The following is a 17,467-nucleotide window of genomic DNA, read 5'->3' on the forward strand; positions in this document are numbered from 1 at the left end:
AATTTCACGCACTTTCAATCGGCGATCCGCCATGACCATTTTGTGCACTTTTGCAATGTTTTCTGGAGTAGTGACACATCTTGGCCGACCACTGCGCGGGTCATCATCTAAGCTCTCCCGACCAAATTTAGATTCCTTTGTCCACTCGGCAACAGCTGAATATGAAGGAGCAGAGTCCCCCAGTGTATTCTGGAAATCGGCATGAATGTCCTTTGCTTTCATATCTTTCTTTACGAAGTACTTAATCACTGCACGAATCTCGATTTTTTTCCATCTTCGCAAATCACTACGCGGGAACAACAACAACAGCAGAGCCGCGTCACCGTCACACAGCTCTCTTCCAAGAGCACTGACGTGGCACGTGTTTACAGTCAACAGTCCAATGAATGTCATGTGAACAATTCATTGCGCTAGCCCTGACCTCTCGTGCTGATTCCGAGAACTTTTCAAACCACCCTCGTATACCTATATATGTACCTTACTAAAAGAAGGGATCGGTTGCTAAGACAAGTTTTGGGGTATCAAGGGATCACCAGTTTAGTATTGGAGGGAAGCGTGGAGGGTAAAAATCGTAGAGGGAGACCAAGAGATGAATACACTAAGCAGATTCAGAAGGATGTAGGTTGCAGCAGTTACTCGGAGATGAAGACGCTTGCACAGGACAGAATAGCATGGAGAGCTGCATCAAACCATTCTCTGGACTGAAAACCACAATAACGACAACACATATACATATAAGCTGAGGAAACATGTAAGTCTCAAAACTCAAGCGTTATGTATGTAGCATTATGATATTATGATTTATAGACCAACTTGCTTCCACAAAGTTACACCTTATAATAATCATGAACACGTGGTTAATATCACTTTGATCTGTAAAGACACCCCCCTCCCCCGTTGTTCTTTCAGATAACTCTATGCTCTTTTTTTCTGCGTACGTCGAAACTAAGCGTAGAAGAAACCAATACTATTTAATAGCAGCTTTTGTAATGATCATTGTTCAGGGCTGAGGCTGGATAACGTTCTCAAACCCATCGTCGTCTTCGCAAATCCGAGTCTTTCCTGCTGTTGATTCCTCCAACCTCTCATAGAGGTCTGACTCGCCAATATACAACGACCACCGCAGCGCTTTCTGCAGTCACTTAATTCATCCGTTACACTGTACCCACTTGATCAGTTGAATTGAACACAGAAGTTGTGCACCGTGAGTAACCTCCAACTGCGGGGAACCGCCCTCGACAGAGGCGATCGCTGTGGGCAACGCCGAGTGCTGAGTCGCCGCAAAATGTTTCGGACAATCACAGTGGTCAGCTGCAGCAAATCACGAGTCACTTAAATACTGCCGCACGACAACCCGCGAACAGGCACTATATCCCACAGCAATACTACGCTATGGTCCATTGTAATCAAATGCTTTAGTTGACGTTACGTAGTAGTTTTATTTACACGTTTGGTTTCGACTCAGTTAAGAGCCATTTTTCACTGTATTGATTGTTTGTGCCGAGGACTGCACGGTCACTTAATTCAAATTTTTAATTTACGCAGTTGTCAAGTAGAGACTAAATTCCCTACGTGGTAATACAGTTTGTTTTAATAGTTCCTGTTACGAAATTACTAATTTTATTGTGTGACAGTCCAGTCCTCAGACGATTTATTTCTGTGATCAATCAATAGTCCTGGAATCAAAAGCTGTGTTAAATTTCATTCAATGAAATTTCTGTTTCTCTTGTTTCAGGGACCTCAGCCACAATCAGCTGGAGATTATCGGACGGAAAACACTGAGAGGCATCCCTGCGCTAAAGACACTGTAAGTGTTTAACCTACACTATTTCGCACACTTTGTCGTATCAGAACCAGAATTAAATATTTTCAAAACTGTTTCAATAATCCACTCTATTAGAAAATTAAGATGCAATCTGTACGCATGAGACAGCACGTACTACCTAATATGTTCCAAAATGCCGCTCATAAAAACGGGATTTTTCCTGGGCTCAGACCTCGGATTCCATCAGTGATAGAAAGGTAGTGTCAATGATTTTGGATATCCTTTGGGCTAAAGACGATTTGTATATCCAACAGAAAGATCGTCGTATTGTAAGTATCTTACAGTAGAGGGCCAAAGTGTGAGTATTACATACTTCTCCCTGCTTAGGCAGATGCAGCACATCGGTTGGTTCTTTTTGCTCTTTATGTGGTCTATGGTGGACATAAAGGATGAACCATTAGTTCACGGGCAGTGCCTTAGAAAACCAGAAAAGGTTTTTTACCATTTTTTTCGTACCAAAACTCAGTCGTGGATTCCGATACGACAGCAAATGACTGAGCTTTTTGCGATATGTTCCCAATCTCGAACGACCTTGAAAATTTTCTTGGTATTTATATCCGTTTCCGAGATACAGAAATTCAAATCACCCTAGCTGTACACGTAAAATGCGCACGTAAAATCCCGTATGACACGAAAACGTAGATTATACAATGACAACGCACGGAGAAATATGCTGTAAAGTATCTTTGCTATCATCAGAAGGATTCTGGGAACCCCATGTTGTAGTACTGAAGCAAATGCAAAATTTTTGTTCAAGTAAAATCCGATTGGAGGTGTAAAATAAATTATATGTAATTTCCATTTCACATAAATAAACTTTCAAAATTTAACTGGAAGTTCTTTTTGTATGAGGGACATGCCATGCCGTGGCAGGGAAAAGAAGGAAACCAGCGGAAAAATGCTGTATCAGAGCACAAAAATTGCGAATATTCTCATGCTTAAAAAGACTCTGGCTGAAATGTTGGGCACCGCCTACCTCATCCTACCTACCTCAGAACTTTTAAAAATGTCCCAAAAAATTTTGGTATGCGAACATATTCGCGCTTTTTTATGGTGAGAGAGAAGAGAACAGCGGCTTTTGGGAAAGAGACGGAAAATTAATAAATATCGGAAGATAGTAGGCAGTGTTTGAGGTATAGAAAGAGCGAAGGATACAATGGCAGTGTGAGAGAAAGAGAGGAACACAGTGACAGTGGAACATAGTTTACATTTACAGAACAGTGGTAGGAAAAGATTAAACGAGAGAGTGCCAGTGGGAAAGGAATAGAGAGAAGGAGAAAGTAGAAGTGAGTGAGAGACAGTGATAGTGAGAGACAGAGTCTATGACAATGACAACGAGGAAGAGAAAGATAGTGACATGGAGAAAAGACAGCAGCAGTGAGAAGAAATGAATGAGATAGTAGCGGGAAAACAGAGCAAGCGGAAAACAGTGACACAAAGTGCGATGGGACGGTATTAGTAAGACAGAAGGAAGGAGACCGTGGCTGAGAGACACGAGTCAGTAACAGAGAGACACAAAGCGATAATGACAATGAGTTGGGCAAGTGGGAGTGGATGGCTATGAGTGATCGACTAGTGGCTGTGAGCGAATTACAGTTAGGAGAGCAAGTGGGAGAGAGAGTTTAGTTGTTATTAAGAACGTGAATATGTTCGCATGTCAAAAGTTTGGGAAAATTTTTAAAGGTGCCAAGGAAGGTAGAAAGAGGCGCTGGTGTCCCACTTTTCAGATTATTTTAAACAGGAGCATATTCGCCTTCTTTTTTTGCTCCGATAGGACAATTTTTCCGCTGGTACATACAGTATTGACATCTGTATATTCACAAGTGGTTGCCATTGCTTTTTTGAAAAAAAAATGCTATTTTACGCAAAGTAGATGTATTGCCTTGGGAAAGGCATGACTGCTTTCTCAAAAATTTTATTACACATTTCAGCCTCTCCGCAACAAGTTACAGGAAAGAGAAGAGAATTCAGTAAGGAAACCTGTCTTGCTGTTATAGATTTTGAAAATGCATTTGATAAAGTCAACAGAGAAATGGTGTGGCATAAAATGTCTGAACAATGTTATCCAACTCATCTCGTAACTGCTATTAACAGTCAATACACAAACACCGAAATAATTCAAATGGTTCAAATGGCTCTGAGCATTATGGGCCTCAACTTCAGAGGTCATCAGTCCCCTAGAACTTAGAACTACTTAAACCTAACTAACCTAAGAACATCACACACATCCATGCCCGAGGCAGGATTCGAACCTGCGACCGTAGCGGTCCGGCCCGAAATAATTGTAGATACGGGAAACATAATCACAAAGCCAATGGACAAAGAAAAGGGATAAAATAAGGATGCTGTATTTTCACAACATTCTTCAATATATACGTAGATGAAGTGATCGGTAAACGGAAAATGGTGAATAAAAAACTACTATTTTTAGGTCGTGACATTAGTGTAAATGCAACCCTATATGCAAATGATCTAACACTGATCGCAGAGAATGAAGATGGCCTTCAGATGGGAGTTGGTAAGTTGCGACAGAAAGCGTCAGAATACAAATTAAAATTGTAGATGAAATGAATGTGATGGCATTTTCAGGGCATACGACCAGCAAGATAGAAAAAGAAGTCTAAATAGTCAGCCTATTGAAAGTCCTGGAAATCAACAAACATCTGGCCAACACTGCTGATTTATTATTAAATGACCAAATACAGCTCAAAACTTTTCCACTTCTAAAGTTCGCTTAATCCTCACAGTTTCCAGTGCTTCCCACACTGTCTGTTCCGTTCTAATTCTCCATTTTCTTATATTAAATGATTTTTATTTTACTGTGATTGCCTATATTCTGATATAACAGTTGTCAATTCTATCTTTTACTCAATTTCTGTATCACTTTTCATATATAATATCTCTTTAAGCTATTCTTTAGCAGTCTTATCAAGTACTAATTTTATTTTATCGGGATTGTTAATTTAATGTAAATTATTACAAAGATACTGTTTTTCGAGTTTAGTGTTAGTGTTTCTCCCTGTTTGCTCGTCTTATATATTGTTGAACTTAATACCTTTTTATTGTATTACCATTGTACCATGAAAGATGACATATACTGTGTGCGTCTGCCTCATTGTAAGTGCGCAGCATCTTTTCCAGTGTTGTTTACATATATTGGAACTCCCTTGCCGACGATAGTCAGTTAACATAGACAAATGTAATGTATTGCGAATACATAGAAAGGAGGATCCTTTATTGTATGTTTATATGATAGCAGAACAAACACTGGTAGCAGTTACTTCTGTAAAATATCTGGGAGTATGCGTACGCAACGATTTGAAGTGGAATGATCATATAAAATTAATTGTTGGTAAGGCGGGTGCCAGGTTGAGATTCACTGGGAGAGTCCTTAGAAAATGTAGTCCATCAACAAAGGAGGTGGCTTACAAAACACTCGTTCGACCTATACTTGAGTATTGCTCGTCAGTGTGGGATCCGTACCAGGTCGTGTTGACAGAGGAGATAGAGAAGATCCAAAGAAGAGCGGCGCGTTTCGTCACAGGGTTATTTGGTAACCGTGATAGCGTTACGGAGATGTTTAGCAAACTCAAGTGGCAGACTCTGCAAGAGACGCGCTCTGCATCGCGGTGTAGCTTGCTGTGTAGGTTTCGAGAGGGTGCGTTTCTGGATGAGGTATCGAATATATTGCTTCCCCCTACTTATACCTCCCGAGGAGATCACGAATGTAAAATTAGAGAGATTCGAGCTCGCACGGAGGCTTTCCGGCAGTCGTTCTTCCCGCGAACCATACGCGACTGGAACAGGAAAGGGAGGTAATGACAGTGGCACGTAAAGTACCCTCCGCCACACACCGTTGGGTGGCTTGCGAAGCATAAATGTAGATGTAAAGTCTGGTAATGGCTTGTCAGCCGAAGACCGGTTAACTAGATAAAGTAATCCTGTATATCATACACAGTATTGCGCTTTTCATTTATTATTACGGTGTCCTGCCAAGAAGCGGCGGAAGAACCAATTAATTAGGAAGAAAGGCACTATGAAACAAGTTGACATACTAATGACTTAGAAAAAATTCCGCAGCTACACTACACTATAACGTGAGCAGTCTAGAAGAGAACAAGTCCTGGTGGGCACTACCGGGTAGAGTGAGAAAAAAAAAGTCATTAAAGGACCGTAATTATTTTCAAACAACTGGTCTCAGGAATTTCAGCAATAAACCAGAAGAAATCCACATTTTGTTCTAGACTGTTAGACGATGCGATCTGGACTTGAGAGAATGTTTGACCCCATGATTTCGTTGGTAAAAGAAACCCTGTGATAATTGATCTAGGCTCACAGCAGCACGCCAGGGGGTGTGTAACGCTACGGCCTCGTTTCCAACGGCTGACAGCCGAGCGACAGCATCGCGTCGCATGACCTGCGAAGCGTCAATTTCGGGACATTTACAGTAGTGGACACAACGCGTTACCCGTCAAATGACACGTGTAAAACAAGCTATCGCGTGCGATCGCGCCGTCTCCCACACGCGAACTGCTCGCCGACCGGCCGTCCGTCTTTATGGCCTCCGTACACGACACGCCGGTTTCAAGGGGAACTGGCGCCAGCGAAACAAGCCTTCAGCGACAATTTTCGGTTCCCATTGATACACTCCATACAGTAACTTCCAGTTTGTATTTCTTGAAGTACGACATTTCTGTCTTTATGAGACAATCGTCATCGCTACATCTGTTAAAACAGTTTATATTTCCAGACGCAATAACACTTACATTTTTAGATTACCATCTCAGCGGTCATTTTCAAGTCACTGACACCTCGCGACAACGCTTGGTCGTCCTGCGCAGTACATTTATTTGAAGATGACCACCTGACACGGTCGAAATCAGTCCCCTAGACTTAGAAGTACTTAAACCTAACTAACCTAAGAACATCACACACATCCATGCCCGAGGCACGATTCGAACCTGCGACCGTAGCGGTCGCGCGGTTCCACACTGAAGCGACTAGAACAGCTCGGCCACACCGGCCGGCGGTCCACTTGTACATGGAGCCTGATTTTGTAATATAATTCATGAAAAATGACCTGAAATTTCTGTCATGTGTAGAAGAGATTGTATCTTTGACACCACTGAACCAAAGATGTTGCCTGAGTGGCAGAATCGATAGTAAGTGGGAGCACGCGGAGCGCAGTAGCAGTTGCCGTTGCGCTCTGTTATCGGTAGGATGGAAGACTTTAGAGGCTAGCCCCTGTGAGAATTTAACTGTTGGTCTGTGGACGCAGCAGAAGACACTTTTTATAAAATGAAGTCATAAATAATATTGTTCGTGCTCACAAAGAGCACAAAGTGTACTACGCTGCGTCCACAAAGAGCACAAACAATATCATTCATCACTTCATTTTATAAAAGCTGTACTATGCTGCGTCCATAGACCAACAGCTAAATTCTCACAGCTCGCCACTAGCTTTAAGTCTTTCATTCTACCTATAACAGAGTGCAACGGCAACTGTTACTGCGCTCCGCGCGCTCCTACTTACATTCGATTCTGCCACTCAGGCAACATCTTTGATGCAGTGGTGTCAAAGATACAATCTCTTCTACACATGACAAACGTTTCAGGTCATTTTTCATGAATTATATTACAAAATCAGGCTCCATGTACAAATGGACCCTTCACAAGGTAACGGGGCATTTGGAACAGGCAAAGAAGAAATCGACAGAGACTCTGTTACAGAGCGCATTTCGGCATCCGCCAGATATCGGCTACTACGCGAAACGCTGAATAGATTTGCACTTACTCCGAAAACGAATCCAACCTTTTGGAAAATTCGTTACTTCCTAGTTATAAGTAAAAACACTATTTTGTTGTTTTCATACATAATTAGGAAGTTGGCCCATCAAGTAGCTACGGAAGAATCGAGGACATTCTGCGGGAATATATTGTTGGAGAAGTTGCAAAGTTCGAGAAGTTACAAAAATTTGCACCTACGTACTAGTGTGAAAACTTTTCACTATGATGCCCTTCGGCTGTTACTCTCTATTACCACTACTACGCCGCCTATTGAAGCACTGAAGATAAGAATTTTCAATGTTGAAGACAGCTACAACATCGATTTGTGCACATAGACAATAATGTGACGGCTAGTCGTACTGCGTACTTACCCTGTGGACATTTATATTGATTATTGTTTTCTTAAGTTAAAGGAAATACATGTTAAATTACATGTAATACATGGATTGGGAAGTCCCGAAGGCCAATTCTTATATCAACGATTATAGTTCAAAGCATCGTAATGTAAGGAGAAAGTGAAATGAAGAGGAGACAAAGATTTCTTGGCGGACTAATTAACTGAGCACCGCCTTAACACTACTTCAGGTCTGTACGTGATAAGAATGTACTTCGAATGAAACAACCAGTTTACAGTTATCAGCCACTGTTTATTTCCACAACCCGTTTCAAAGGTTTAAACTTCAATCGTAAGGTGGATTCATTTATGTCAATACTAATTTATTTGTGTTAATACCACATGTGTCCGTTATGTTACGATTTTGGGATAACCTGTGGCACTATCTGGTAGAGAAACAAAATACTATTTCAGAACACGGCTTTGTGGAGGTCCTTGACTAAAAACTAAAAGTTAATTTAAATTTGTAATTAAAACAACTAAAATAGGACACCTTCAGTGGTCACATGCTCCTTTCTCTGTCGCAATACATCACATCCACGTTCAATTTTTGGTCAAAGATCTCCTCAGAGCTATATTCTGAAGCAGTGTTTTGTTTTTCTACTAGATCGTGTCACAGGTTACCACAGAGTTTTAACGCAACACGCACATGTCATCATCCACCTGATGATGGAGGTTAAAACCTTCGAAACGCGTTTTGTTTCATTCAGTATCAATAACACCCACGGTAAAGCCTCAGCAGCAGTTACAGAATCCACTTGTTACAAGAATTTTTTTTAATGGACTTTGGGAATGCCCCATCATCAGGATATCAGAAACAAATTTTGATACTAGTAGACCTACCAGTTAACACGATACTTTGACAATAAGAAAATGGCGATTTTATGCGCGTGGGGAACTCTTGTAACCATGGATCAATTGATGTGCCCAGCTGCGAGAAGACTAGAGAAAAAGGTTTGATGAGTGTTTCAGGGATACAGGTGTGCACCGACCGTGGTGCACATTGTTTTGAAGAAGTAAAATAAAGCTACTGCGAAATATTTGTAGTCCCCATGTATTTGGAATGGCTCTGAGAACTATGGGACTTAACATCTATGGTCATCAGTCCCCTAGAACTTAGAACTACTTAAACCTAACTAACCTAAGGACATCACACAACACCCAGTCATCACGAGGCAGAGAACCCCATGTATTTGACTGTATCTCAAGACGCAACCTGTAGACTCCATCCTCCCCGTCTTCCTGCCCTTGCTACCAACACTAGCTTCCCAGCGTTACAGTCATGGGGAAGGGCAGGCCCCTACCGTTTGCGAGTTCCGCGTCTCAATAAAGAAATAAACTCTTCAAAGCGTGCCTCGCCTCCTCGACCACGCCCTATACTTATTACGGCCGTTCCCGTAGGTATTGAGTTTCCCTCTCGCTACATGGCCACGGGGATTTATGTTCGAGAGCCTTTCAAACGTCTCCCCCCCCCCCCCTCCCCCACCTCGTCCCCAATCCTGTGAGTTTTTTCTCCGCCTATTTCGCAAGCTGCTGGCAGAAGACGTGTGTTTTCCCGTCAAGAATCGCGCTAGCTGCAGTGTCCAGTTAATACAGTCTCAGACAAGTTTTTCCCTTTTGCTCTTCCACCTGAACTGCTTCCAAAGAAGTCATCTGAATTAGCCTGACACAGATGCAACATTTTCGCTGATGCTGAGAACGATATTCGACCTAAGTGGTAAAAATTGGTTCCAACGGCTCTGAGCACTATGGGACTCAACATCTGAGGTCATCAGTCCCGTAGAACTTAGAACTACTTAAACCTATCTAACCTAAGGACATCACACAAATCCATGCGCGAGGCAGGATTCGAACCTGCGACTGTAGCAGTCGCGCGGTTCCGAACTGAAGCGCCTAGAACCGCTCGGTCACCGCGGCCGGCTGACTTAAGTGGGCAGTCCTGTTTGAACGCTTGGAATATACGTGATTTTTGTGATTTTTTTTTCAAGTAAAATAAAAATCAGTGTTACTGCTACGAACCTTGCACCCAGCAGATTCCAGATGCCATATTTGTTTACAAATGTGACAGTGTACATGTGATGTGTTACAACAGCGAAAGGAACCTGTGACCACTGGAGGCAGTGCCACAAGTTCCTCCAAAAAATCGTTACACAACACACACCCACAAATGTCATACTAACTAACGTAAATCCACCCGATGATGGAGGTTTAAACCTTTGAAACGCGCCGTGGAAATAAATAAAATGGTGACTGGTAACAGTAAACTTGTTGTTTCATTTAATGTCAATAACAGTCACGGTGAAGCCTAACCTAAAATGTTCACATTTAAAGTCAAACGATTTAGAATTCCTTGGTCAAAATCTGACCAAAATCATACGAACCGTTCAAAAAATTGTGTTTACTTCAGTTTCAAAAATACTGCTTCGAGAAAAACAGTTTCGTGTTAGATTTTTTGAAGTTAATTTAAAAATGCCCATAGTCAGCGATTCCTGGACCATAGAGCAGTCGTTCCGTACCCAGACCGAGATCCTCCTCCGCCTTCTTCGTGGCCACGGCGGTCCTGCGGGCGTCTTTGGCAGCTTCGGTCAGCCGCTGCTTTGCCCGCGCCATTCGCTTTTCGTCCGCTTTTGGAATTTGTAACAGGTCGGTCCGATCAAACACCTCATAATTCCTGTTACGGCGTCGTTAATATTATATTTAGGCAATTTTTCCCGATGTGAAATGTTTTCGGAGACACTTCTCCACAAATCGCCTTGTAACTCCATAACAGAGTTTCTGGAGAACTCAGGATGAACACTATAATTAAGTAGACACACCAGAGAACAGTTTCAGCTAAAAAACAAAAGATCGATTTTTCAGATTTTCAAAGAGAAATCCCTCTTAACCAACAGGCTGTACTATTTGGTTTTGCTTCCTCTACAGGCGTGCTACGGTACTGTGGCTCAGTGATTTCAATGTGTACCAGGAGTGCAGACAGACCTGCGCCAAAAAATAGAAAAAATAATTACGTAACTCTGTTTTTTCGAGATGATAATTAAACCTTTGAGTGCCCCTCTGCACGCATAACGGTAGTATTTATAGAAATAATCTATCTCTATATGCAGAGCTTATTAGGTGTGAAAGGGTTGACTGGTAAAGTTGGTTGCTGGTGCAGTGTTGCTTCTACATTCATCGCATCAATGTTCCTGTTATACTGTTGTACTAGCGTCATAGACGACAACAGCACAACAAAAATGTGACTACTACAACGAAGCATTTTTGAACTGGCTTAACGTCAGGGAGACACAGATGTGTACACTGCATCGTACCTCTGAATAGCACAGGTACTTCAATAGATTATATACTCGTACAAGAATTATCGCAACCTTATTTTAATATGTGTATATGCAGACGGAAGCGATGAAAAAAAAATTGTACTAAGGCTGGGATTCGAACCTGGTTGTCCTAGTCACTAGGCAGTTGTGATAATCACAACGCCACCCTGGCACAGTGGTTTACCCAAATGCACAGACTAGCCTAGCATGCCTCCCTCCTCAGTGCAAAGTCCCATGCATGCCTAAGTCCAGGTGGTATTCCCCCAAAACTCGAAAAGCGTTGCGAGGTGCCGGGGCAAGCAGTGTATTTAACACTAAATTCTTCTAGAATCTACATATGTAAATGATACTCTAAGCCCCCCCCCCCCTATTCTAACTCCGACTTTTGCTGTTGCAAATGGATAAAAAATATACGCGAACTGACTGTAATCAACCCTGCAAGTGGAGTAGAAAAGAGTTTGGCACCTGCAATAATTTAATTTGATACATAAGTTAAATAAAGGAAGGTTTCATTAACGTAGTGAGAAATGATGGGTTGCTGTACCGATTAACAGAATGAAAGTTCTGTCCAAAATAACAATATGATTTATTAAGACTAAACACAAAATAATAAACAAAAACACATGAAACATTTATAATACATCAAATTGGCTCAAATTGGATACTCAAACAAACGCTATGAAGCTGAAGTTGTCCCTAAACTAGATTGTGAGGTTTAGGACGAAGTGGTATGTGGAGCCAATTCCTTGCCACTCAAATCTTAAGAGAGACACACAGCTAACCCAACATTAATTGCTGCTACTCAAGACAGAACAAAGTTAGAAAAAGACGAACAGGCGCGCTCTGCTGAGCTCTGATTATCACCTAGGAAAATCCCTATCTGCCGGTGCTGCGGACATACATTACCAAACTGTCTTCTTAACTGCCGGAACACGATCTGGCGTACCGGAGGCGACGGCTGGTTGCTTCGACGTCCTCGACCGAAAGGCGAGAGCCGACTACCTACAGCACCCGTGTAGGCCGAACACACAACATTCCCGCCCCCACGACAGTGGCCGTGGTTAAACGTTCCAATCAGCAACTCGAAAACCGGCGGAAAATTCTACTCTATTGCCGGAGCACTACCATTCCACCAATGGAGATTCTTGGCGCCAATTTCTGCGCTGATTTTGCTACGTCACGGAGCTATGTCCTGAGCAAGCCAATCACAGTTACTATTTTGCAGAAAGCGCGGGAATTTTCCCGCCACAACTGCCTGGGTACACAAGTCATTCCCACACCTCGCTGGTAGCCCGCCAGAAAGTGCTCTCGCTAAGTTTCTGCGAAGTAACGGAACCTCTAGCCCAGCCGCTACTTCAGACCCCTCCGGGCGTGTCTTTTGACAATGTCGGCGTCTGCAAAGCATTCACTCCGACTTCCTCACACCCGTCGGCTTAACGCTTTCCAGATCAGCAGAGCCCGCCTGTCACCGGACCACCCGGGTGACGAGAGACGCTGCGTGGGAAGTCCGCGTGTGAAGGAATAGCGACTTTTCACTGCATGTAATTAGAGAGGAAAATCGTAAGATAGAAACATGAGAGGGGGCTCATGCCACCTCTCAGCGTTACAAAGCTGTATGGCTGCGTTGGACTAGCACGTCCGTATCGAAGGAAACAGGGGTCCTGCCTGAAACTCAAGCATAGTTAGTTTCAGTTTCCTTAATCAAATGAAATCATTGGTTCCAGAGACATTTTCTAGATATATATATGCAGACTGAAGCGAATCCCGAACTTGGTACAAGTTTTCATACGTTGCTTCAGAGATCTTTTCAGGTTTCAGATATTTAAGATGTACGTTTGCAGACTGAAGCGAATCCCAGTCTTGACACCAATATTCATTCGTTGCTTCAATCTGCATATATACATCACAAATGTTTGAGACGTGAAAAAGTTTTCTGGAACCATATCGTTCCATTTGATTAAAACACTTGTGCCTGAATTTGAGACAGGATCCCACGTCTCGTTCGCTACTGAGGTGCTGTTCCAAAACAGTTGGAGGGCCTCTGCTATGCTGTTCAGGTTTAGGGGTAAACAGTGTGGACTAAGGCGTGAAAGGGAATTTGCTTTGAGGAGGGAGGCTTGCAAGAGTAGTCCGTGCAGTTATGCGGAGTCACTGTGGCAGGGTGGTGTTGTGGTTGCCTCATCTGACTAGTGATGAGGACACCTGGATTCGAATCCTGCCTTGCTACAATCTTCTGTTCGTCGCTTCAGTTTGCATGTATAATCGTAGATGTTTAAGATTTGAAAAAGCCTCTAGAACCCTACATTTTCATTATCACTTTAATACATTGCAAATTGCTATAGCATCTGTATAATATTACACACTTGTTGTGTCCTGCGGTCGGCATGAAAAAGAACTAACAGTTAATTTGCACATACCTAAAGGAAAAACGTTTCCTTGGAATAATGTTACTTATCAGTCTTGATTGCAAAAAAAATTATTACTTTTTTTGTGACGCAGCGTGTGAAATTTGCTGGATTTGGACGGGTTACTCCTGTAACTGAAATATCAGATCTGAAGATTGTTCTGAATGAACCAAAACCGGTCATATGAATAAAAAAATTTTTGCAATCAAGACTGATAAGTAACATTATAAAATCACTGATTGCTGTTATCCCAATCAGACATTATGTCTGTTTTTGTAAAGCTTCCTTGGAATACACAAAGTTTTAAATGTAAGAAAAAAACTCTCATGGTGACAAGCCAAATAAGGAAACAAGACAATGGAAGAAAAATACTAACCAAAATCTACTCTACACCATACAAAATAAAACGTGCTACTACAATGCTACAGCGAGTGAATAGAATGCTAGGCCGAAGTTCTTCCTAGCGATTGGGAAACACTGCTGGTCTCACGGTCTAGGAGTGCTTATAAAGCCAGGTCGGCGGAGAGCTACATTAGTCATATGAGTTCTGATTGGTGGAATACTGTCACATCTGTCTGGCGAAGTAGTTCCGTGTTTATTTGGAAAGTCTGTTATTGTTTCTGTGCGCTGGCGATGTTTCTCTACGCGCTCCTGAAAGGGGGTCGGCAACCCATCTTGCTTGTTGGTTGTGCGGGCCCTCTAACAATAAGGGGCCGCTACCACAACACTGGTTTAACATTAGGAAGGAGAAAATTAACCCAATAAAATGCCAAACCATCTGTTTCGTGACCAAGATCAATTTGAACACACTTTATTATAATTAAATAAAAAACGCTTTCTAGGCATACACTGAGTTTTAAACGCAAGAACAACAAGAAAACCTACAACTCTTGTGGTGACAAACCAAATAAGGAAACAACACAATGGAAGAAAAATACTAACCAAAATTGACCGTCAGTTGCCCACTGGTGGCCGGGATATTCCTTGGTGTGACTCGGTAACATATTTAGGCCTGGGAACTGACTGACATCTTACCCTGGAGGAAACATCTCATAAAGCAGCAAAGAAAAGTTGTGTACTCTTATCTCGACTATACCCGCTTCTGAAGGGCGCAGGATTAACAGTGGAATGCAAAACTCCTTCGAGTACCTCAAAAGTAGTCATACTCGGCGTAGCAAAACAACTTAAATCACTTAATAAAGGCAAGTCTTCCACTCCAGATTGAATATCAGTTAGGTTCCTTTCAGAGCATGCTAAAATAACAGATCTATATATTTAGCAATCATATACAGACTTTCGCTCGGCGATATATCCGTACCAAAAAAACTGAAAAGTTGCACAGGTCACACCAGTGTTCAAGAAAGGAAATAGGACTGATTCACTGACTTATAGACCAGTATCACTGGCGTCGATTTACAGTAGGATTTTGGAAGATGTATTGTGTTCAAACATTATAAAGTACCTTTAAGAAAACGATATAGTGACGTATAGTCAGCACGGATTCAGAAAATATCGTTCTCGTTCAACACAAGTAATCGACAGGGATCTCAATTTGATTCCGTATTTCTAGATTTGCATAAGGCTTTCGATACCGTCCCACACAAATCAGGTTTATTCAAATTGTGCGCCTATGGAATATCATTTCAGTTGCGCTGCTGGATTCGTCACTTACTGTCAGAAAGATTAAGATTACAATTCGTAGTAATCGATGGAAAGTCATGGAGTAAAATATAAGTGATATCTGGCGTTCCCCAAGGAAATGTTATAGGCCCTTTGCAGTTCCTAATCTACACAAGCGATTAAGGGGACAATATGCAAAGCCATCTTAGATTGGTTGCAAATGACACTGTCATTTGCCGTCTAATAAAGTCGTCAGAAGATAAAAACCAGTTAAATAATGATTTAAACAAAATATCCGTATGGTGTCAAAACTGGCAAGTAACTCTAAATAGTGAAAAATATGAAATCATCCACATGAGTACTAAAAGGTATACGTTAATTTTCGGTTACACGATAAATCACATAAATCATTTCAACTAAATTCCTGGGGATAACAATTACAAACAACATTGGAATGATCACATAGATAATGCTGTGGGTAAAGCAAACCAAAGACTACATCTAATTGGCAGAACACTTAGAAGATGAGACAGGTCTGCTGAAAAGACTGCTTATTTTATGCTTCTCCGTCCTCTTCTGGATTATTGCTGCACGGCATGGAATCCCTACCAGACAGGATTTACGGAGGACATCGAAAACGTTCAAACAAAGGCAGCTCGTTTTTTACCATCACGAAATAGAGGAGAGAAAGTCAAGGATTTCATCAGTGAATTGTGGCGGCAATCGTTAAAGAAAAGGCGTTCATAGTTGTGTCGAGATTTTTTCACGAAATTACCATCTGCAACTTTCTCCCGTGAGTGCGAGAATAATTTATTGACACACACCTATACGGGAGAAATGATCATTGTAACAAAATAAGAAAAATCAGAGCTAGCACGGGAAGATATAAGTGCTTGTTATGTCCATGCCCTGTTCGAAAATGGAATAGCGGAGAAATAGTGTGACAATGGTTCGCTGAACTTTCTGCCAGGCACTTAACAACTGGGAATGGCGCCACTTAAAAGACTTCAAGCACATGCCAACATTAAATACAGACAGTTACACAAAATCTCATTCCCTAAAACCTCAATTTCTACAACACACTAGTGCATTCTGATGTCAGACAGGCACAGCCCAATGGCACTTCAGAATTCAGCCCTACCCAGAGAGTTTGATCTTTTGGTTCACAAATTTTATTTTTTAAAGCTATATTTCTCAGAGGAAGGACTATCATGAGAATACAAATTAAGTTCCGTCTGGTGGCAGTACAAGTACGCATTAATCAGGAGAGCAGCGCGTACAGCGGCGTAGGACATTTTATGTTTGGCGTCCTGTCGGATGGCTGCATTCTGGCCAACATAAATGAACCATGACATCTTCTGGTTTACAAAGTAATCCACGTGATTTCCAAGTAATGCTGTTACCAGCCTCGCTGCATTTAGTAGTGAATCTTCGTATTTTTTTTTTTCTCTTTTCTTGTAGGTGGGTTTGAGTTACAAATAATTAATGCAATACGGAAATACATGTGCTTTGCGCTGGATGCTTGTAGTTGTTGTAACATTATGTGATCGCCTTATCATTTTAAATCATTCACTAATCGAGCAGTCGCTCGGCAACAGCTACAGTTAGCAAATAATGTTGCGAGAGTGTAAAAGGTGAACGACCTGTGACGTAACTTGTTTATTGTCGAAGCGCCGTCAGAGATGCAGTGAGCTATTGACTTTGAAAACCGCGGCGCGAAAAACAGACAGAAGAAGAACACTTTTACACTTTTTTTATGTACGAGATATTCTCAATGAATAGTTACTCATTTTTCTCTTGTAACTTGTGTCGGACGCGCATGTCTTGCCGCCGTATTATTATCGTTAAAAATAATATTATTTTAGTGTAAAGTAAAAGTGAAATACTGAAAGTGCAATCTGCATAGCAGTAGATTTATTGATGATGATGATGTTTGGTTTGTGGGGCGTGGTTATCAGCGCCCGTACAATTACCCAGTCTTTGCACAGTCCAATTTCGCCACTTTCCTGGATGATGATGAAATGATGAGGACAACACAAACACCCAGTCATCTCGAGGCAGGTGAAAATCCCTGACCCGCCGGGAAACAGTAGATTTATTGTGCGACGTGTATGTGAAAACG

At 41.8% G+C, this 17,467-nt stretch overlaps 1 protein-coding gene across 3 annotated transcripts in view; it reads left to right on the plus strand.

The window, feature by feature from the left end:
• The window catches only part of LOC126187475 (protein slit), a 793,364-nt gene that overhangs the window by 611,193 nt on the left and 164,704 nt on the right, over positions 1–17,467 (plus strand). For all 3 annotated transcript variants that reach the window (XM_049928576.1, XM_049928578.1, XM_049928577.1), the window contains exon 4: positions 1,736–1,807. In XM_049928576.1, the coding sequence (XP_049784533.1) occupies positions 1,736–1,807 (72 nt within the window). The remainder of the gene's footprint in view (positions 1–1,735; positions 1,808–17,467) is intronic.

The sequence above is a fragment of the Schistocerca cancellata genome, chromosome 5 (assembly GCF_023864275.1).
Source record: "Schistocerca cancellata isolate TAMUIC-IGC-003103 chromosome 5, iqSchCanc2.1, whole genome shotgun sequence".
Lineage (NCBI taxonomy): Eukaryota > Metazoa > Arthropoda > Insecta > Orthoptera > Acrididae > Schistocerca > Schistocerca cancellata.